The 24014-nt window shown below is 43.7% G+C and overlaps 1 protein-coding gene and 1 long non-coding RNA gene across 6 annotated transcripts in view; both read left to right on the forward strand.

The window, feature by feature from the left end:
* LOC308595942 overlaps positions 1 to 24014 on the forward strand; it is a 132432-nt gene that overhangs the window by 17175 nt on the left and 91243 nt on the right. The window lies entirely within an intron of this gene.
* Positions 1 to 24014, forward strand: part of TASOR2 (transcription activation suppressor family member 2) — a 63170-nt gene that overhangs the window by 6208 nt on the left and 32948 nt on the right. Inside the window, exons 2-6 of one of the 5 annotated variants that reach the window (XM_081209705.1) lie at positions 7632 to 7707; positions 14649 to 14738; positions 21990 to 22115; positions 22225 to 22244; positions 22359 to 22458. In XM_081209705.1, coding sequence (XP_081065831.1) covers positions 22090 to 22115; positions 22225 to 22244; positions 22359 to 22458 — 146 coding nt within the window. In that variant the 5' untranslated portion in view covers positions 7632 to 7707; positions 14649 to 14738; positions 21990 to 22089. Of the gene's footprint in view, positions 1 to 7631; positions 7708 to 14648; positions 14739 to 19857; positions 20061 to 21989; positions 22116 to 22224; positions 22245 to 22358; positions 22459 to 24014 lie in introns of those variants that run through there. The other 4 variants (XM_081209704.1, XM_081209707.1, XM_081209708.1 and 1 more) reach the window with 4 other exon arrangements.

Below are 24014 nucleotides of genomic sequence, written 5' to 3' on the forward strand. Positions count from 1 at the left end.
TGAAGGGGAAATGTGTGTGCGTCCTATGGAGCGAAGAAGCCATAGCCCCGTGACCCTCTCCCGGCAGGAGCCTCTTTAGCCGCGCACCACCTCTCCAGCCGGGAGAGCGCGCGCGCGGCTAAAGCAGCCCCCCGCGACCCTCTCCCAGCTGGAGAGGTGACGCGCGACTACGGCAGGAGCCTCTATAGCTGCGTGTCACCTCTCCAGCCTGGAGAGCGCGCGGGGGGCTATGGCAGGAGCCTCTCCGCTGCGCCTTTCCCCACTCCCCGACCTGCTCTTTGGGGCTGGTGGTGGGCTTCCCCCTGCCAGCCCCAAAGAGCAGGTCGAAAGGAACCTGAAGCCTGGAGAGCGAGAGGGGTCGGTGGGCACCGACCCCTTTCGCTCTTCAGGCTTCCAAGGTAGCCGCCTGAAGGCAACTGAACGCACCTTAAACGGCACCTTGTTTTAGAGGGGGAAAACGAGGGGGGAAATTCTCCCCCTCTCTGCGCAGCGCCTCCTGCCGCTTCGCTGAAGGGGTGCTGGGCAGAGAGGGGGAGATTTTTTTTTCTTGTTTTCCTCCCTCTAAAACAAGGTGCGTCCTATTGTCCGGTGCGTCCTATAGAGCGAAAAATACGGTAACTTAGGAAGATTGCAGAACAACTTTGCTGCAACCTTGAGTCTGCACATGGCAACCTTCCTGGTATTTGCAGCATCCGAGTGTGAGGTCCTTGAGCCATGCCCCGTGTGATGCTTAGCCCAGCAGAAAAACTTGACCTGCCAGTTTAACAGGGTAGCGTCTGTTCGTGGGAAAAGGGGTGCTTTTCTGTGACGTCCACCTCTCCTGCATTCTTTTCCTCTTCCCTCCCATCCCGTTTAATTCTTTTAGAAAACAGCCCATTAAAACAGCACGTTATTTAACTGCAGTTACCGTATTTTTCGCTCTATAGGACGCACCTTTTTCCCTCCTAAAAAGCAAGGGAAAATGTGTGTGCGCCCTATGGAGCGAATGCAGTGGAGGCAGGCGGGGAAAGCCCCCAAGAGCCGCACACAAGCTCTTGCAGGCTTTTCCCCAGAAGGGAGAAGGGACTGACTGGCCGCGAATTCCCCCACCTCCCACAAAAGCAGGGAGAAGGTCTGCTCCCAGAGCGGGGGGGGGGGAATCATATTTTTTCCCTTGATTTCCCCTTCTGAAAACTAGGTGCGCCCTATGGAGTGAAAAATACGGTAACTAATGGCACTCCGGTCTCAAATTGCACCTGAAAATCATTTTCTGTCTAATTGCATTGATAAAAAATAGCAAGAGGAAATTTTACTGGGGAACAGAAGAGGTGAGTGCAGAAACAGGTGAGACGAAAGAATATATCAAAAAGGTACAGTCAAAATTTGGCTACCAGATGCCTCCATTTTGGAACGTTTCGGCTTCCGGACACCAAAAACTGGGAAGTAACTGCTCCGGTTTTTGAACGATTTTCGGAAGTCAAACACCTTCCGGGGAGTTTTTTTCTTTTTCCTTCATTGACTTTGCAATCCTCGGTTGTCGAACATTTCGTAACTCGGGTATTCCGGAACGGATTACCTCCGACAACCAAGGTTTGACTACAGTGGTACCTTGGTTCTTGAACTTAATCCAATTGACTCCCGAAAGCATTCGAAAACCAAGGCGCCGCTTCCAATTGGCACTCAAGCGGAAGTTGCGTCGGATGTTCAGCTTCCGAAAAACGTTCACAAACCGGAACACTTCCGGGTTTGCGATGTTCGTGAGCCGATTTGTTCAACAACTACAGTGGCACCTCGGGTTACATACACTTCAGGTTACATACGCTTCAGGTTACAGACTCCGCTAACCCAGAAATATTACCTCAGGTTAAGAACTTTGCTTCAGGATGAGAACAGAAATCGTGCTCCAGCGGCGCAGCGGCAGCAGGAGGCCCCATTAGCTGAAGTGGTGCTTCAGGTTAAGAACAGTTTCAGGTTAAGGACGGACCTCCAGAACGAATTAAGTACTTAACCTGAGGGACCACTGTAACCCATTCGGGAACCCAGGTACCACTGTATATTGTAAATCATATCAAAAATATAACTAATTCTACAAAAATTATTCTCGGAAGGAGCCGTTTAACAAAGATCCTATCAGTTTATTCAAAGTTACTTCTAAAGAGGAAGTCTTGGTGATTTTTTCATTATCAATGCATCTGAATGGAGTGGGCACTGCAAATTTCATAGTGACCCGTTGCTGAAAACACAGGAGAGGTCCTTTGTGCTTGAATCCTGGCCACTGTGAGAACATGATGATGGACTAGATTGGCCATTGACCCGATCCAGAGGATCCTTTTGTGTTCTGAGGAATGAAGAATTTTGATTCCAGAATCGCCATGGTCTTGTTTGATCAATGGAATATTCATTATTATCATCATCACACATTCTCTGCAATTTTTTCACTTCCCCATCACTGATACTAATTGGTCGGTCTTGATTATAAAAAAGAGGAGCGGCGAATCGTGGAGCTCCCATGGGAATATGCCGGCATGAGTACTGTCACCCGTCTCTTCCACATTTCAAACACTGTCAGTATAAATCTGCTTTCTTAATAATAATAATAATATTATAATAATAATTTATTTATACCCCACCCATCTGGCTGGGCTTCCCCAGCCACTCTGGGTGGCTTCCAACCAAATATTAAAATACGGTACAGTGGTACCTCAGGTTAAGAACTTAATTCGTTCTGGAGGTCTGTTCTTAACCTGAAACTGTTCTTAACCTGAAGCACCACTTTAGCTAATGGGGCCTGCCGCTGCGCCTCTGCTGCACGATTTCTGTTCTCATCCTGAAGCAAAGTTCTCAACCTGAAGCACTATTTCTGGGTTAGTGGAGTCTGTAACCTGAAGCGTATGTAACCTGAAGAGTATGTAACCCAAGGTACCACTGTAATGCATCAAACATTAAAAGCTTCCCTAAAGAGGGCTGCCTTCAGATGTCTTCTAAAAGTTTGGTAAAGGTAAAGGTAAAGGTACCCCTGCCCGAACGGGCCAGTCTTGACAGACTCTGGGGTTTGTGCGCCCATCTCACTCTATTGGCCGTGGGCCAGCGCTGTCCGGAGACACTTCCGGGTCACGTGGCCAGCGTGACAAAGCTGCATCTGGCGAGCCAGCGCAGCACACGGAACGCCGTTTACCTTCCCGCTGGTAAGCGGTACCTATTTATCTACTTGCACCCAGGGGTGCTTTCGAACTGCTAGGTTGGCAGGAAAAGTTTGGTAGTTACCCTATTTTTCTCTTTGACATCTGATGGGAGGGCATTCCACAGGGCGGGCGCCACCACCAAGGCGGCCCTCTGCCTGGTTCCCTGTAACTTGGCTTCTCGCAGCGAGGGAACCGCCAGAAGGCCCTTGGCACTGGACCTCAGTGTCCAGGCTGAACGATGGGGGTGGAGACGCTCCTTCAGGTATACTGGGCCGAGGCCATTTAGGGTTTTCAAGGTCAGCACCAACACTTTGAATTGTGCTCGGAAATGTACTGGGAGCTGGGAGCCAATGTAGGTCTTTCAGGTCTGGTGTTATGTGGTCTTGGCATCCGCTCCCAGTCACCAGTCACCAGTCTAGCTGCCGCATTCTTGGTTAATTAAGACTTTGTGGCCCCATTTGGTTTCAGGTGCCCTGCAGAGGATGGAAACAGGGCAGTGATCAAAGTTCTTCTGTTTGTTGTTTCCTTCCTAATGGGCGGAGCGCGGCCTGTAAGCAACAGTACTAATTGGCATCCGGCGATGGAAATTAATTTGTGGATTCATTATAAGCGCAGTGTGTTTGTGGGTGTAATAACATAGCTTGTGAAGTTGTGGTCCTGGGAGATGTAAAACGGAATGGAGGTGCCCCTTGGGTTTTTGGTTGGGTTTTTTTTACATTCTGACATCACCAAAGCTCTCTTGGTTACATCTTTTACATCCTGATTTTAAATTCCACTGAAATGTGTGGAATCTCAGCTAAAGCTCCCTGCCTTAAGGACCTCTGGCTTAAGTTGCTGTTGTTGAAACCCGAAATCCACAATATCTACTGTGCTCCAGCTACGACTTTGAAGACATTGGCACAATGCGAGTCTCCAACATGACACATCCCATAATCCCCTGCCCCTTCATTCTTTATTTATTTATTTTTATTTTTTGCACTTAATTTATTTATTATTAATGTTGCATATATGAACTCTTTACATATTGGTACATATACATTATATTTGTAAATTCACATTTTCACGTTTCATTACGTACCAACATTTATCCATTTCATATTCCTTGCCCTGTGTCTTCCCTCCACCTGTGTGTGACTTCCTTGTTATTATTTCGTAACTTTATTATTGAGATTGCAATTTTGTATCTTAATAATTAAACATTCAATCTTATATATCTGCTTAGCTTAGCTTAACTCTGTGAAATCAGTCTATACGTATCAATAAATTCTGGTTGGAGCATCTTTTGGGCATGTCTGTTTTCACATATTAGCAACGCATCCTGTAGAGTTTTACCAGTTATATTTCACCTTATGGTGCTGGAGGAGACTCTTGAGAGTCCCGTGGACTGCAAGAAGATCAAACCTCTCCATTCTGAAGGAAATCAGCCCTGAGTGCTCACTGGAAGGACAGATCCTGAAGCTGAGGCTCCAAGACTTTGGCCACCTCATGAGAAGAGAAGACTCCCTGGAAAAGACCCTGATGTTGGGAAAGATGGTGGGCACAAGGGGAAGGGGACGACAGAGGACGAGATGGTTGGACAGTGTTCTTGAAGCTACCAGCATAAGTTTGACCAAACTGCGGGAGGCAGTGGAAGACAGGAGTGCCTGGCGTGCTCTGGTCCAGGGGGTCACGAAGAGTCGGACACGACTAAACAACAACAACAACTTCATTTACGTATAATACACTCGGAGCATTCTGACTTAGCTCTTTCCTCTTTCTCATCAAACAAAGGACAATGGTGCTACATTCCAGAACACAGTAACACAAACATCCTGTCTCCGTCACTTCCCATGACTGCAAACACGGAGCAAGAATCCTAACATGGTCTGCCCTGACTGCTGGTGGCTCTTGAGAGTTTCCAGCAGAAGTCTTCCTTCCACCCTACTGGGAGATGTCAGCAATTGAAGCTGGGAACCTTCTGCAAGGTAGACACAATCTTATCAGTTAATGTAGACCAGGCACCCCCAACCTGCGGCCCTCCAGATGTATTGGCCCACAACTCCCATGATCCCTAGCTAGCAGGACCAGTGGTCAGGGATGAAGGGAATTGTAGTCCAAAACATCTGGAGGGCCAAAGGTTGGGGATGCGTGACGTAGACAATATTGATTGATGGACCCCGTTTCTCTGACATTGTCTGAAACAGGTTCTGGCACGAGGCTCTTTGTGTTTTTCCCCGCAGCAGCAAAAGACCTTGCCAGTTCCTTACTGTTGTGTGTCGTCTACTTAACTACTGCTAGGAAGGTTTCTTGAAACTGATTTTCTGCGAAATTAGATAACTCTGTGGCAAGCACGGGTTCGCTAACCGAAGTTCCTTGTTATCTGAAGCCGTCGGATAATATCAAGAGATACCAGCAGATGCTAATCTACTATATTATTGCTGTTACAGTCGTACCTTGGAAGTCGAACGGAATCCATTCTGGAAGCCCGTTTGACTTCCAAAATGTTCGGAAACCAAATCACGGCTTCTGATTGGCTGCAGGAAGCTACTCCAGCCAATCAGAAGCTGCGGAAGCCTGTCGGACGTTCAGCTTCCAAAAGAATGTTTGCAAACCGGAACAATCACTTCCGGGTTTGCATCGTTTGGGAGCCAAAATGTCATTAGTTCCAGGGTGTTCGACAACCAAGGTACGACTGTATTATTATTTATTAGATTTATACCCATAGATCTTCAGTAAAAATACCATAAGGGCCTAGCGCCCAATAATATACATATTTCTTTAAAGGTAAAGGGGACCCCTGACCATTAGGCCCAGTCGTGGCCGACTCTGGGGTTGCAGCGCTCTTCTTGCTTTACTGGCCGTACAGCTTCTGGGTCATGTTGTCAGCATGACTAAGCCGCTTCTGGCGAACCAGAGCAGCGCATGGAAACGCCGTTTACCCTCCCGCCGGAGTGGTACCTATTTATCTACTTGCATTTGACGTGCTTTCAAACTGCTAGGTTGGCAGGAGCAGGGACCGAGCAACGGGAGCTCACCCCATCACAGGGATTCAAACCGCCGACCTTCTGATCGGCAAGCCCTAGGCTCTGTGGTTTAACCCACAGCGCCCCCCGTGTCCCATCATATTTCTTTACTTATTATTAAATTTCATAGAATTATTGTAGAGTTGGAAGGGACCCTGTGGGTCATCTATTCCAACCCCTTGCAACATAATAATCTCAGCTAAAGCATCCATGACAGATGGCCGTCCAACCTCTGCTTAAAAACCTCCAAGCAAGGAGAGTCTGTTCCACTGTCAAACAGCACTTACCATCAGAAAGTTCTTCCTGATGTTGAGTCGGAATTTCCTTTCTTGTATCCCGAAGCCATGGGTTCGAGTCGTCCCCACTGGAGCAGGAGAAAACAACCTTGCTCCATTGAGATATCTGAAGATGGCCGTCTCCCTCTTCTCCAGGCTAAACATACCCAGCTCTCTCAACCATTTTTTTATCTAAGGAGGTAAAGGTAGCAGGCCCATGTCATTCCCCACGACGACCCTGTGAGGTTGGTCAGGCTGGGAGGCAGTGTCGAACCCAAGGCCACTCAGTGAGCTTAACGGCCGAGTGGCGATTTTAACCCTGATCTCCCTGGTCCTAGTCTTCCACTCTAACCACAACACCTCATTGACTCACAATGGAGGCATTGAAGATAAGTGTAGTTTTGCACATGTCTTTTAACCCAGAGGTTCATGAAAGTTTGGCTCTCCGGCAGCTTGGTTTGTTTGCAGAATTATACAGACAGAGCAAAATGGGCAGCACCTAAAACATTAGATGCTTTATAACTGCATATCAATCAATCAATCAATTAATCAATCTTTATTACGGTCCAGAGACCCAACAAATCGTTACAAAGCAATGCACAATTCAGACAGCCTACCTCCAGGTTAAACAAGCATACGATACGCGATATCTTTATTGTCATTGTCCCATACAGAACAATGAAATTAAAGATCTGCATAAAACATTCAAAAACCCCTAAAAACTCTGAAACCCCATTTTAAAATACAATATACTATAGAGACTCCTTATGCTGCGTTTAGAACCAGAATTGCATTTGCGTAGAAACTTTCTCAGGCGGCTAGTCCTGGCCTTTATAACCCTGTACCTTCTTCCAGAAGGCAGAAGCTGAAAGAGATCATTTCCGGGGTGCCCACTATCCTGCGCTATCTCTGCAGCTTTCTTATGACACCTGGAAGCATAGATTTGATCCAAGGTGGGAAGAGTGCACCCAATTATTCTCTCCGCAGTCTTTACAACCCTGGACAGCATTGTTTTTCCCCTGGCCGTGCAGCTCCCAAACCACACACACAGACCATAAGTTAATACACTCTCCACAGTGCAATGGTAAAATGCCATCAACAGGTCCTTTGAGAGATTGTTTTTCCAGAGGATTCTCAGAAAATACAACCTCTGCTATGCTCTCTTCATCAGGTCTTTGCTGTTTTCTCCCCAGGTTAGGTCATCTCTCAACTCCATTCCCAGAAATCGAAACACCAAGACCTGTTCCATGCACTTCCACTCAATAATAAGTGGGTGAATATTCAATTTACATTTCCTAAAGTCCGCAGTAATCTCTTCTTTTTCTTTAAGTTAAGGAGTAAGTTGTTTTTGCTGCACCAACTGCTCAACTTCCTTCCTATAGACCGCCTCCCCCTCTCCAGCCTTGATTAAACCAACCACCGTTGCATCATCTGCAAACTTAATGATCTCATTACTGGGGTATTTTGTTCAGACTTAAAAGATAGGGATCATTGGTTCTTGCAACCACCGATAAAAACTTCGTCACTGCTAATGTTCTGGCATTTGTCCGGTCTTCCAATAGGAACCTGACATAGTGAGCCTCTGATTTTCCCGGGAAAGGTATCAGCAAGGGTAATATCAGTTCAGCCATGGCTTGCTCATATTTTGCACAGTGCAGCAAAATATGTTTTATAGAATCGATGTCTTGAGCACACGAGCAAAATCTGTCCTGGCAGGGAACTCCTCTCAACCTGCCATCCAACACTGCAGAAGGAAAGACGTTTAGTCTGGCTTTGGTGAAAAACCTTCGATAATTTGGTACTGTCAGGTTTTTAATGTAAGGTGTTAACTTAAAGACATGTCCATATTGTACTCCTACTGCCAGCGGACTACAGACTGCGTGTGATCAAGATCGCAAGTCACTGTGTGCATTATCCCATAATCTTTGCTTTAACGTCTTTAGGGCACCTTCCTAACCCAGGTAATAAAGTTTTTTTTTGGGGGGGGGACAGACCAATAGAGGTGGCTTTTCTAGCCATGGTTTTCTGCCATTTGCTGACAAACTCCTCATTGGTCAGGTGTTGGTACAAACCCTTCCCAAGATCAAACACTGAAATCCTGAGCCAATGTTTTAGGGCAGCCCACCACGCTTTAGTTGAAATTGGGCATTCACCAGCTTGTAACAGAAGTATGGAGTTGGGGACACAATTGGTACCTGCAGCAGAGATCGTAGAAATTTTGCCTGAAAGGCATCTAGCTTAGGCAGGTCCCCATTACGCCAGACATTTGCAGCGTACAGGAGTTGGGAAATGGATATATATATATATATATATATATATATATATATGCAAAGTAGGGAGCTACTAGTAAACTTTGAATTTAAGGTTAAAAATCCTGAGATGGTTGCTTTAAAAAGCACGTTGTGCTGCCTACAATTAATATGCTTCTGTCTCTGGTACGGAGCTTGCGTGGCTGCTGGAACAGAATAGTTTCACTTTTATTTCTGTTTAAATCAGTTTCGCTTTTCACTGAAATCAACGGCTGCCGTATAGAAGCACCGAACACATTTCCCTCCCATTTGTTAACACTGAATGTTTATTTGGTTGTGGTTTCTCTTTTGTGTAAAACCTGAATACAGTGTGCCGCTTTCAGTCTAGCCCTCTGACAACGCTTGTGGCACATAGCTGTCAACTTTTCCCTTTTCTTGCGAGAAATCCTAAGGGAATTTCCCTTTAAAAAAGAGAAAGAACAGCTATGTCGTGGCATTTAACACTGGTTTTTCTCCCCTTCCTTTCAAATCTGCAAAGGGCAGATTGATAAATTGATAATCCCAAAGCATATAAACTGATCGTCATTTTGGAATTAAAATTAATTTAACATGGAGTCACTTTTAGCTCAAGTTTTTTGCCTCCTTGATAATTCACTTGTGGTTTTTAAAGAGTCGGGCGAGGAGAAAGGTTGCTAAGTTTGCTGATGATACTAAAATATAAACACAAAATAATGTGTGCAGATAGTGTTGGCAACTGGCCTGCTATCAGGGCACTCAGTATTTTAATGATGGCTCTAAATGTGTTTTTTTGTATTTTTAAACTGTTGCTTTTAACTAATGTGTTGGTGTTTTAAAATTATGTTTTTAAAATACTGCAAGCCGCCTTGAATCCAAATTTTGGGAGAAAGGTGGGATAGAAAAACATTTAATGAATGAATAAATCAATTTCTGTACTTTTCATGTGGAACATGCTAAAGGTTTGTTTAAGGATTGTGCAGATTCATGAAGGATTGTCCTATATGCATTAAAATGGCCAAAAAAATCCGATGTCAAAAGCAAGTTGACCTAATTTGCCACACCTTCAAAACGTATATATTTGTAAAATCAGCAGTTTACAAAACATGTATTGCAAAGTAGAATTACATATTACTGAAATGCACATCAGATTTAGATGTCTGGGCAGGCTTGCCTGAGCGTAAAACATGCCAAAAGCAGTATAGTGAAGTTGAATACCCTTAATATCAAGTGGCAGGGAGTTCCAAAGTTCAAGCACTACCACACTGAAGGAGCGATTCCTTGCAAGTGTGGAACAGACATTGTGTGGTGCTTTCACTTCCTGCTTTTTGTTACTCTTTTGCTCTCCCGAGAAATCCTGCGGTAGAGTCCTTCCTGGACAATAGCGCCTTTGACTTGAACTTTTCTTTTTTTGAAAGGCTTCCCCACTTCCTGCTTGCAGAAAATTAGTATATCGGAGAACTGGGTCTGTGAAGATATTAACTCCCAGTGTGCAGATCCTCTGCAAACAACGACTTTCTGTTTTTCCCAAACTGAAGTCTAAATTTGTAACGCCCCGGAAGCAGGGCTGTGCGATAAATTAATATCAAAGGTGGAGACTTAACAGCTTCCCAGGGGGTAGCTCAGCTGAACATACTTTGCAGATAATTTGCAGGCACGTGTTTCCAACTTTGTGCTCTCCCGATAAGAAATAAATGATGATAAACTCTCCCACAAACCAGCAAGCTATTTCGGATAATCCGGTACCCTCCCACTTAGAGCTCAGCTAATTATGCAGAGCCTGCTAACGACCCAGGAGGAACCTCCCACGGCTAGATAATCAAAGAGGCAAGGTAAACGAAGAACTGGAACGCTCTTCTTTCTTCCCCCACCAGTGGGGGGAAAAAAGAGGGGGAAGAGTTTTTGTTTTTATTTCCTGGTGGCGTTTATGTGGTTAAAGGTAAAGGGACCCCTGACCATTAGGTCCAGTTGTGGCCGACTCCGGGGTTGCGGCGCTCATCTCGCTTTACTGGCCGAGGGAGCCGGTGTACAGCTTCCAGGTCGTGTGGCCAGCATGACCAAGCCGCTTCTGGCGAACCAGAGCAGCGCACGGAAACGCCCATTTACCTTCCCGCCGGAGTGGTACCTATTTATCTATTTGCACTGGCGTGCTTTCGAACTGCTAGGTTGGCAGGAGCAGGGACCGAGCAACGGGAGCTCACCCTGTCGTGGGGATTTGAACCGCCTAGGCTCTGTGGTTTAACCCACAGCGCCACCTGCGTCCCTGTTTATGTGGTTGGTTCCCCCTAAATACCTTTCCTCCGTATTAAAAAGGAAGAGTGCATTTTTAATTTAAAGAAGACAATCTTTTTGCTTCCTTGCTCTCCCTCCCTCCCACCCAGAGATTGGTGGGATGAGGGCATTTGGGGACCCCCCTTCTGTTGGGGTGGGCGATGGAGGGGAGAAGACTTAGCTGGCTGCCTTATGCTGAAATGGGAGGTTGGGTACTGTGTGCGAATGATGGGAAGGGCGTTTTTCTGTAAAACAGTGCAAGCAAATGCATGTCTACTCACAAGCAGACCGTACTGAATTCAATGGGGCTTACTCTTAGGATAGTAGAAGTTTTTGTTTTTTGAACAATGGACAATTCAACTCTTTATTGATATGTGTGCGAGTATCTGAGAGAATAAACACACATTCTCCTATACATTTCTGTCTCCATGTGGCCCCAAACAAGTAGGGGTAGAAAATAAGAACTTACATCTGAGTCGTACATTCTGGCGTCCTTCAGGCCCTTTTGATAAATGAGATAATACTCACACTTGACAATATTAGGAATTTAGTTTCTAACCGTACAGTCTTATCTCCTCAACCCTTGAGATACCATACAAGTTAATTTGTGCAATTATATAAATGGATGCAAAATACATTCAGATATCTTGACAGGGAAACATTCCTATATAATATGAAGTTGAGATAAATTATGGCCAAGAAGTACAAATCATGAAATACATATTACAATGATTACTCAAAAAATAATGACTTCAGAATCTGATTTAACTTGAGTTTTTGGGTAATAGTAAAATAAACTGGGTAAAAGTTAGAATTATAGGGGCGAGTAGAAGTTTAGTTGAACTCAGTGGGGCTTATGCGTGCAGAGGCAACTTGGCTAGTAAATTACTTAAACTTCTCATAAATTAGTTGAAAGTGTATTAAATAGTAGACTATATGGAAGCTTATTTAATTTTACTAAATCTACCACTTCTGCCACCGCCCGGAAGCCTGTCAAGGCCCTCCGCCACGCAGATAGATATTGTGATATATCGAGAGATCTAGCTGGTGATATATTGTGATGTTGCAAGCCAGATATTGCACAACCCTATCCGGAAAGGACTGAACTGTGTCATTTTCCTGAACACGCAGCTGTTCTTCCAAGGGGGAAGAACAGGCTTTCTCGTGAAATTATTCCCTCGTTCGTCATAGCCACCAGCAGCCATGGTCCTTGGCGTTGCCTCTCCCTGTGACTCACAACTTTTTTATAGTGTTCTTCCTGTGCGTTGCTTTGTTAATAATGCTTTTAAGAGCCAGGGTGCGCTCCTACCAGCGGCCGTACCTCGGGCCGTGGGGCTCTCTGGTACTTTAGCAACCCCACACTTTGACCCTCAAGATGCTCACAGCCCCCAGCCCCATCTGCCCCAGTTTTCTTGTGCTGGCATCGCCTCACTACGGCTACCTTAAGTCTGTTGGGCAGGATTCGACCAAGTGCTGCTACTAGCACAAGGGCTTCTGGCTGGGCAGAGGAACTCCCCACCACAAGACCACCCCCCCCACAAAGCTGTGAGGAGTGGAGCTGTTAGGAGGGGAGTTTTGTTGCACAAATAGTACGATGGTGTCGTACTGTAGCAACTCAGCAACTCAACCCCGGGATTTAAAAAAATAATAATCTAACCCCATTTTCCTTAGGTTTCTGCCCCAGATTCTTAATTGCCAAAGGGCCCTGGTCTTTTCGCGGTCTTAAAATTGCCAGGGAAAGCCATTATTATATTTATTACCATAATTCTTTTCATCCCGCCTTTTCACTAGACCGGGACTCCGGGACTCAAGGCGGCTTTTGCAAAAAAAAACATTGCACACAAAGTAAAGGTAAAAGGTGCAGCGGGTGCAGAATGCCACGGCGAGGCTCCTTAAGGGCTCTTTGCCACGGGATCACATTCATCCAGTGCTTTACCAACTGCACTGGCTCCCAGTGGAGTACAGGGTCAGGTTTAAGGTGCTGGTTTCGACCGTTAAAGCCCTATGCAGCCTAGGACCCACGTACCTACGGGACCGCCTCTCCTGGTGTGCCCCACGGAGGACCTTAAGGTCCACAAATGACAACATTTTCGAGGTCACAAGGTGGTTAGATTGGTCTCAACTAGGGCCAGGGCCTTTTCAGTACTGGCCCCGACTTGGTGGAACGCTGTGTCCCAAGAGACCAGGGCCCTGTGGGACTTGACATCTTTCCGCAGGGCCTGCAAGACAGAGCTGTTCCACCTGGCCTTTGGTTTGGACTCACTCTGACCCTTATGTTTCCCTCCCCTTATGGTTTTGATCTATGGCCTACTTTTAAAATGAGGCTGCATTTAAAATTTCATTTTAACCCGTATTTTAAATTGACCCCCCCCCCCATTATGTTTTAACTGTAATTTTTACTGTTGTTAGCCGCCCTGAGCCGGGCTCTGGCCAGGGAGGGCAGGGTATAAATAAAATTTTTTATTATATTATTATTAAAGGTACCCCTGACCGTTAGGTCCAGTCGTGGCCGACTCTGGGGTTGCATGCTCATCTCATTCTATAGGCCGAGGGAGCCGGCATTTGTCCGGGTCATGTGGCCAGCATGACTAAGCCGCTTCTGGCGAACCAGAGCAGCGCATGGAAACGCCGTTTACCTTCCCGCTGGAGCGGTGCCTATTGATCTACTTGCACTTTGACGTGCTTTCGAACTGCTAGGTTGGCAGGAGCAGGGACCGAGCAACGGGAGCTCACCCCGTCGCGGGGATTTGAACCGCTGATCTTCTGATCGGCAAGCCCTAGGCTCTGTGGTTTACACCGCAGCGCCACCCGCAGACAAAATATAGAAGGCTAAAAACATGCAACATGTAACAGTTAAAAAGCAATAAAGCTGTAATAGAATTAAAGCCGTGGAAAATCAAATCCATTAGGGTTGCCGAATAGCTCAGTTGGTAAAGCTTGAGGCTTGTGAGCTCAGGGCTGTGTGTTCGAACCCCACGCTGGGCAAAATATTCCGGCATTGCCAAGGGTTGGACTAGATGACCCTTGTGGTCCCTTCCAGCTCTGTGAAGATATAGATAGTAAAAACTGCACAGTGCTATTTTGAAAGCCTCGTGGTGGCCTGTGTCTAAATGGCCTAGGCGGGGAGTTCAGGATCCAGCTGTTTGGCTGGATTTAGGATCCTGCCCCCCAATTCCTGACTCAAGGCAACATGTTAAATTCTTCGATGGAATATATTTTTAGCTCTAAAAGGATCCTACAATTCTGTAGGATCACAGACTGCGCTATTAGGCACACAGTCCTCCTCTCTGAGAACCTGAAGTTTGTAGTCCTCAATGCTGGTGAAAATTAGGCTTCAAAATGCATAGGCTGTGTCTGTAGCAATCGCAGAAGTCAAAGAAGGGCTAAATAAGGAGCCCGCTAGTGATCTGCATGTCTCTTTTTCTTTCCTCGTGTGTTGCCAAACCAGAATCAGTTGTGCAAAATGGCAGACTAAATTACTGGGCGTGAAAGGGAAGGAAAACACGCTCATTTTGCAGCCTTTATGCAGGCTGTAGAATTTCCTGGTAATGCCTAGTTGAGAAACTTGCTTCCTCTTTTCAAAGCTCTGCGTACACGCGGCCGGTCTTAAGATCTGTCACCGCATGGGCGAAAAAACCGGGTGGATCTGATTCATTACCCTCTGTCTTAATGCAGGACGAAGTTTTCTCCAAACAAAAGAGCCGCTTTGCCAAGGCAGAACTTGAGGATTCCTGCGTTTTACTCCTGCTCTGATCCGAAACAGAGGTAAAACTGAACTCCCAACAATCTCTTTCCCCATTCCACGTGGCTCCTCTCTAGAGGAAGCCTTTCGACGGCCGTCGCCCTTTTAGTTTCAGTTTGTGTTTGGTGCTGGGACTTTGATCGTTGCTTCAGCGCAGAAGGGAGGATTCATCCGGATTGAGAACAGCCCTTTGCTTAGCTCTCCAGCAGTGCCGGATTTATGTATAAGCTAAACAAGCTATAGCTTAGGGCCCAGAGTGGGACCCCACCCCCAATTTCACTGTTAATATACTACTACTTAATTGTATTTCAGTTCAATAATTACTTTGATAAAATACCATATTTTTTGCTCTATAGGACTCACTTTTTCCCTCCTAAAAAGTAAGGAGAAATGTGTGTGTGTGTGTTACGGAGCGAATGCAGGCTGCGCAGCTATCCCAGGAGCCAGAACAGCAAGAGGGATTTCTGCTTTCACTGCACAACGATCCCTCTTGCTGTTCTGGCTTCTGAGATTCAGAATTATTTTTTTCTTGTTTTCCTCTTCCAAAAACTAGGTGCATCTTGTGGTCTGGTGCGTCTTACGGAGCGAAAAATACGGTGCATATTTTGTTATGTGCAAATGGCTTTAGATACCTATTAGGTCCATAAATTACCATATAGCATAAAAGGTAAAGGGACCCCTGACCATTAGGTCCACATGTGGCCGACTGGGGTTGCAACGCTCATCTCGCTTTACTAGCCGAGGGAGCTGACGTACAGCTTCCGGGTCATGTGGCCAGCATGACTAAGCCGCTTCTGGCAAACTAGAGCAGCACATGGAAACACCGTTTACCTTCCCACTGGAGCGGTACCTATTTATCTATTTGCACTTTGATGGACTTTCAAACTGCTAGGTTGGCAGGAGGAGGGACCGAGCAACAGGAGCTCACCCCATTGCAGGGATTCGAACCGCCAACCTTCTGATTGGCAAGTCCTAGGCTCTGTGGTTTAACCCACAGCGCCACCCGCGTCCCACCATATAGCATATTCAACACAAAAAACAGTGACAGAGGTCAGCACCAACACTTTGAATTGTGCTCGGAAACGTACTGGGAGCCAATGCAGATCTCTCAGAACCGGTGTTATGTGGTCTCGACGTTCGCTCCCAGTCACCAGTCTGGCTGCCGCACTCTGGATTAGTCTTAGTTTCCGGGTCACCTTCAAAGGTAGCCCCACGTAGAGCGCATTGCAGTAGTCCAAGTGGGAGATAACCAGAGCATGCACCACTCGGGTGAGACAGTCCGTGGGCAGGGAGGGTCTCATCCTGTGCACCAGATGGAGCTGGTAGACAGCTGCCCTGGACACCGAATTGACCTGCGCCTCCATGGACAGCTGTGAGTCCAAAATGACTCCCAGGCTGCGCACCTGGTCCTTCAGGGGCACAGTTACCCCATTCAGGACCAGGGAGTCCTCCACACCTGCCCGCCTCCTGTCCCCCCAAAACAGTACTTCTGTCTTGTCAGGATTCAACCTCAATCTGTTAGCCGCCATCCATCCTCCAACCGCCTCCAGACACTCACACAGGACCTTCACCGCCTTCACTGGTTCTGATTTGAAAGAGAGGTAGAGCTGGGTATCATCCCCATTTTGATGGACACCCAGCCCAAACCCCCTGATGATCTCTCCCAGCGGCTGCATGTAGATGTTGAAAAGCATGAGGGAGAGGACAGAACCCCACAAGTGAGGCCCAGGGGTCCGAACACTCACCCCCCCCCACTTTCTGAAAAAAATCTGGTGCAGCATGAGCAAATGTTTACACTGGGAGCTTGGGTTGCAAACGTGATCTGTGTGTGATGCACGTTTGCAACCCGCAGCGGAGCATCTGTGCATGTACAGGTCGCAATTCGTAGCTTCTGCACATGTGCAAAGCGCAATTTAGCGCTTCTGCGCATGCACGGCTGCCGAAACCCGGAAGTAACCCGTTCCGGAAAAAATGCAACCTGAAGCGTCTGTAACCTGAGGTATGACTATTCTGAAAGTGTGGCCCAGAGGTAAAAGCTTGAGGACCCCTGGAATTCTGGGACATGGTCTACGAGGAGATGAAAAAAATATCATCTCCTATTAGGGATTCTTTTTTGTTGCTTTTTAATTTTTTTAAAAAAATGTAACATAATTGTTACAAAATATAAGCAAAACACTGCAAATACATACACACATATACACTTCAAATAAACACATATACATGAAAAAAGGAACAAAAGAGAAAAATGCAACAGAATTCCTGTTTTGATTTATTCTTTATTTTTTCTGATAGACTGTCTAATTCTGCATTTTCTGTCAGCTTTTGGATGCAATCTTGTATAGAGGGAATTTTGTTACTCTTCCATTTTGCCACGATCAGAACTCTTGCTGTTGCCATTGCGTATAAAAAGATACCCTTCCTTTTTTGTGGAATATCCAAATCTGTTATTCCCAGGAGGTAGGCCTCTGGTTTTTTATTGAAAGAGATCTCTTTAAATAAAAAACCAGATCTGGTCAGAATAAATCAAAACAGGAATTTGTTTCAAAATGGGAGGTTTTCAAAGAATATTTGAAAAATAAATATAGTAGTTTAAATTCTGTCGCAGCATTCGAGGACCTTCAGTAATAGTTGCAAGGTAGATATAAGAAATTAGATATATTAAGAAAAAATTAATTATGATAAAAATGTGTATTGACAATAAGTAATATGAAATCAAAATATGGAACAGACGGGAGGTTGGGTCTTTAGTGTTAAGACCAATATATGTTCTATTGTTTGTTAAGAAAATTATGTGTCTGTGGTTATTCCTGTGTGTAATTTGGTATTTGTGTGGGTTTTTTTTCTTGCTGTATCAATAAAAAAAGAAAGAAAGAGGTCTGCATTTCTTTGCAGTTCTGCATGGATTTAGCATTTTTTTGCAGTTCTGCATGGATACTCTCCCAGAATACGTGCATTTTCCTACATATCCACCACATATGGTAGAAAGTTCCTGAGTTATCTCCGCATCTCCGACAATTACTTGACACATTTTTATACCAAAAAAAAGAGGCCTTTAATAATAATAATTATATTATTTCTTTCCTGAAGAGGGGAGGAGCCTAGCTGCCTTTAGGCTCCTCCTTCCCAGGAAACGCCTCTGCGGCTGACTGGCTTATTTGCGGATCAATCAGCCTGTCAGTCAATCAGACCTGTGGGTTGCTTTCTGCCGCCTGAGGCGACGCCAAACGCCTCACAGCCAAGCCGGCCCAGAGGAGGCTCCAAGTCTCTTTGCAGGCCCTCCTCACCCTCAGCCTGTCCATTACGGACAGGGCTACTCGTGAGCAAGTCTCCCCCATTGGGGTTGCGAAGAGGGAGAGAGGAATTGCCGCCCCATAGATCTGAGGGGCCGAAGGTTCATGGCAGGTGGGCCCCTCACGCCCAACCGACAAGAATATCCTTTTTTTTATTTTTTTATTAGTTTTTTTAAACATATCATTTCCAACACGCCCAACCGACAAGAATATTCTTTTTTATATATATAATATATTTATTAGTTTTTTTTAACATATCATTTCCAACACGCCCAACCGACAAGAATATTCTTTTTTTTTATAATATTTTTTTATTAGTTTTTTTTAACATGTCATTTTCAACAGTAATTAAACCTACTTTGACATCTTATTCAAATTTTTGACTTCCATCAATCCTGTCTGGAAATTCTCCAATCTAATCTCTCAGTATACATTTCTTATCTTCCCTATTACATTTCAAACTCATAACCAATATCTCTATCTTTTTCTACTTTGTAACACTTCGTATATTTCTCCTTACAAAACCTCTAGCATAATTTGTTGATTACAGTTGCTCTTCAAATAATTCATATACTTCTTCCAATCTTCTGCAAATCTCTGGTCCCACAGGGTTTCGAATCCTTCCTGACATTTTGTCCAATTCTGCAGAGTCCATTAATTTCGTCTGCCATTCTTCTTTTTTTATAATATATTTTTTATTAGTTTTTTTTAACATACCATTTCCAACAGTAATTAAACCTACTTTGACATCTTATTCAAATTTTTGACTTCCATCCATCCTGTCTGAAAATTTTCTCTCAGTATGCATTTCTTATCTTCCCTACTACATTTCAAACTCAGAACCAATATCTCTATCTTTTTCTACTTTGTAACACTTCGTATATTTCTCCTTGTAGTCCTACAAGCGTAATTTGTTGATTACAGTTGCTCTTCAAATAATTCATAGACTTCTTCCAATCTTCTGCAAATCTCTGGTCCCACAGGGTTTCGAATCCTTCCTGCCATTTTGTCCAATTCTGCAGAGTCCATTAATTTCGTCTGCCATTCTTCTTTCGTCGGAATTTCTTCTTCTTTCCATTTCTGGGCTAATAATACTCTTGCCGCTGTTGTTGCATATAAGAACAATTTAACATCTTGCCTATTCATGTCCTGACCTATAATACCAAGTAAAAATGTTTCTGTTTTTTAAAAAAATGTATATTTCGACATCTTTTTCATCTCATTATATATCCTTTCCCAGATGGTCTACCGTAGATACAACATAAATGGTTCCCAATCTTTTTTGAAGTCTCTATTGTCTTAGTCTCTTAATCTTTCAGTTAGTCTTGCCATTTCAGCACAATCCATTAGTTTTCTTTCCATTCTTCATTAGCTTTTTTTTTCTTTTCAAAAGATATTTATTAAAGTTTTTAAAATATAACAATGAAAAAATAAAAAATAAAAAGAAACAAAATACAAAATACAACAGTTAAAAAACAAATAATTTCCCATAACATATCTTCCTTACGCTTATTTCCCCAGACCTCCTCATACCTCCCTTCTTTGTATTTCACTTCAATTTGTTAGTTCAGCAAATCCTTACCATTAAGCTTTTACCCATTTATAAACCTTTTTTTTTCGTATCTCCTAAAGCATTACAGCTGGAAACCCCTTAGTTTCTATCCAACATCCTTCTAACATTCATTAATTTTACAATATTTCTGTAAATAGTCTTTAAATTTCTTCCAGTCTTCTTTCACCAACTCTGCTCCCTGGTCTCGGATTCTGCCAGTCATTTCTGCCCCATTCTTCATTAGCTGGTATCTTGTCACTTTTCCATTTTTGAGCCAACCGACAAGATTCTAGAAGGTTCTCTTGCCCAGGGATGGGCGGCAACCATCTTGGCCTCGCTCCTCAGGGCCAGGAAGATGCGTTGGGCATCATGGCTTTTCCGGGCCTCCGCCGCCCGTTTCGCTGAATTTCGGGGGAAGCAGCCAGGCGGCGCCGGAAATGCGCGGTTTCCGCCGCCGCCTGACGCCGGAAAGGCGAAGTAAAAGCTCCGCCGCGGCCTAAATGGTCTCCGCAAATCTCCTTTCCCACGTTCTTTGAGGTCCATTCGGCCTTTACTAGGAGCAGGGTGGATAAAAAGAAATCAATGATTTAATTTAAAAAATAATAATTGGATTTTTAAAAATTTAAATCAGGTTTTTAAAATAAAACGCTTTCGGAGGAAAAACCTTTCTAAAGATACTTTTCTATTTAAGTTACACTGTAGTCCAAAGGCTATCCATCAGGAAATAAGGATTTGTTTTAAGTTTTTCATGTGTGCTGAAACTCAGTCTAAGTTGTTAGGAGTTTTTGTTTTTGGAGGAAATGATTGTTTTTCTCCTTCCAATCAAGTACAACAGAAAAGCTGTCCAACTATAAACATTTAACTTATTGAACCTCGCAATAATTTCATAATTATCTGTCTATGTATTCCTAATAGTATAACCAAATCAGTAATTTTTGATATAACTGTCAAAACTACTCTGAAAATTTATTATTCCAAAAATGAAACCTTCCTCTGGTTGTGTATATTAAGATTATACCAGCAAGAATGAGTCTTTCTATAAAAAAATGATTTAAATCAAGTCTTACTGACTAGTGATTTAAATCAAGTCTTACTGATTAGTGATTTAAATCGATTTGATTTAAATCAAATCTACCCTGACTAGGAGCCAAGCCATTTCGGGTGGGAGGCTCTGCCCTGTGGAACTCCCTGCCACTAGAAGTTCGGCAGGAATCATCACTGCCTCCTTTTAGACATTTTCAGGCAGGCCTTTGCAATGCGGTTTTCTCCTTGCCAACCACCATTTATTGGACTTCTTACAATTTATGTTGCGTACACCACTCCCACTATGTTTTTTTTACAGAAATGTGGTTTATAAATATGTAAAACGAGGCTAAGCTGTTGTGTTTTTGGATGTGTTTTAAAATTAAGGTGTACTAGAAGAGATAAACAAAAGTAAGGAGGTAAATTATTCCCCTGGGCAGGAGGTGGCAAATGACTCTGGCACAGGCCTGGAAAAAAGCCGGAAACACCAAAAATAGAGGACTGGTTCAATGAAATCAGAGGCATTGTACAAATGGTTAACCTTACAAACACAGTAAAACTTGGATTGAAAAGTTCAGCCTCTCTATTTCTGATGGGAATGAGAGAACACAGAATGAAGTAAAATCTGGAAGAAATCCAAAGAGAACAATTTTGGGGAAGTTATTTTATAGCTACATTGTTTGTTCTTAATTTCGTAAATTTACAAATTTATACTTTTTTTATTTATAGATCCATTGCAGGTGGGGAAAGACTTACTTTCACATATGAAATTGTTTTGCGGTACGTGGGACACACGCACCTTAGAGGATCCTGCCAGAATTTGGGGGTGGATTTTGGTGAGGTCTAATGTATTGTGAGCTGGGAAGTCTCCAATTTGAAAATTGCCATTATTATTATTAGTATTAGCCCCACCCATCTGGTTTCCCCAGTCACTCTGGGAGGCTTCCAACAAAATATCAAAAATACCGTATTTTTCGCTCTATAAGACGCACCAGACCACAAGACGCACCTAGTTTTTGGAGGAGGAAAACAAGGAAAAAAATATTCTGAATCTCAGAAGCCAGAATAGCAAGAGGGATCGCTGCGAAGTGAAAGCAGAAATCCCTCTTGCTGTTCTGGCTTCTGGGATAGCTGCGTAGCCTGCATTCACTCCATAAGACGCACACACATTTCCCCTTACTTTTTAGGAGGGAAAAAGTGAGTCTTATAGAGCAAAAAATAGGGTACCTTGGACTTGTGGGGAGGCCATAAGCAACTCCTTGTATCTTCCCAACTGCAAGGCCAGGATCATAACTCCGGCAACCTTGCTGGGTTGCTGTTCAGGTTACTGAGATAAACGCCTATAACACGTATTGGACACAAGGAAAGGCCGCCATCCTATATGATTTACTTTATCTTATTTTTTCCAGCATTACTCGTATGAATTTTCTGGTTGTGAAGCTGCTGAAGACCCTTGGCAGACCTGCCCCTATGTAACTGTTAAATCCTCAGCACTGTGAACTGCAGAGAATGTCGCCATCAAACCACAAGAGCTCGTAAGCACCTTTAAATAAATATACGAAAATAAGTCATTTGTTCTTTAATTCCCCCAGTGGTTCTAAAACAGCTTTTACTTTCCATTCTTTCCCTTTTTCCTGTCTGCAGAGCTGAACGTAAGACAAAAGGTAAGAGCACTTCGTGTCGGTTTGGTAAACAAATTCATTTTTGATGGATTTTTCTCTTTTCGTATTGCAATTTTAATATCTCTCCCCCCCCCCCTTGGTTTTGGAAACTTTTAGCACTGTATTGTTCCTGGAAAGGTCAGCTCTTCATTCAGCAACAGCGACTGTGTGACATTGTTCTTCGTTCACCGTTTAGCGGCGTCATCCCAGCAGAGTTGTAAGTGTGATGATTCATTTCTCTTTGCTCTGATGCCTGTAGAGGAATAGCAGGGAAAAGCAGGTGCATTCTTTTAAAAAAAGATGTAATATTTATATACCACTTCCCTGGCCGTAAAGTTGAGTAGAAAGCAGTTTATAACAATTACAGAGTTGTTTGTTGTTGTTTTTTTAAAAACAAACAAACACTGGATGGCTTTTCCAGTTTCAAAACCAAAACATAGTAGCATCTGTGCTCGATAAAAATTACTCAAATATACTTTTTTTACATGGTGGGTGTTCTAACCTCTTTTGTGTGTGTGAGACAGTCGGAAGGCTTCTGATTTTTGGAAGCAGATCATACTCTAAAGGAAGCGGTAGGTTGCACACTGAGGCTTTTTCAATGGCTTTTGTTGTCTAATGTGATTCACAGAATCACAAAATAGTAGAGTTGGAAGGGACCCCATGGGTCATCTAGTCCAACCCCCTGAAATGCAGGGATCCCAGCTAGAGCATCCCTGACAGATGGCCATCCAACCTCTGCTTGGAAACCTTCAAGGAAGGAGAGTCCACCACCTCCTGAGGTCATCTGATCCACAGTCAAACAGCTTTTACTGTCCTATAGTATTATTATTATTATTATTATTATTATTATTATTATTATTATTATTAACATTTATGTACCATCCTACAGTAGCTTTCTGTTTCCCCAGGTAAAAAGTGTCCAGTAGTTTGATCATTTTTTTTGACAAAGTGATAATCATAAATAAATAAGAATTAAAATGTGCACCCCACCACTGATGACCATTCCATTGTAACTATCCAACTTCCCAGAATTTCAGCACCTCTTGAGATGGTTTGATCCCTTTTCGTTTTAACAGTACAAATTCTACAAACACCCTTCCTATCTCCTAAGCATCATTTCTCTTGCATATTCCCCATCTTACCCTAATGGCACATGTTTGTTTATCATTAATAGCTATATCCCACGCCTTTTTATACCGTTCTTCCATTTTCTATTCTGCTTGCCCCTTCCACTTCCTAGCTATAATAATTTGTGCAGTTGTCAATAAATTTGTGAGCAAGTCCTTCATAGCCTGTGAACCTTCCACCCCATCGTAAATTGATAATAATGCTGCTTCTGGACTTTCGTTCGGTGTTAACCCAGTGATTTCTATTATCTCCTTAAACACCTTGTGCCAAAAAAATTGTACATATTTACACCCCCACCACATGTGAACATAATTCCCTGTTTCCTGGCATCCCCTTCAACATAACACCGAATATTCCCTGTTTATTTGATTTAATCTGACTGGTGTGAAATACCATCACCAAACTAATTTAGAATAATCTTCAGTAGTAGTAGTAGTAGTAATAGTAATAGTAGTAGTAGTAGTAGTAGTAGTAATAATAATAATAATAATTTATACCCCAGCCACTCTGGGAGGCTTCCAACAAAGTATTAAAATACAGTGGTCTGTTAAACATTAAAAGCTTCCCTAAATGTTCTTATAGACAACATTTTCAACGTACGATTCTCCCATATTTCTCCCCAGCTTTGACCATCTATCTGCCCTG

The sequence above is a fragment of the Podarcis bocagei genome, assembly GCF_964188305.1.
Source record: "Podarcis bocagei genome assembly, chromosome: 10".
NCBI lineage: Eukaryota > Metazoa > Chordata > Lepidosauria > Squamata > Lacertidae > Podarcis > Podarcis bocagei.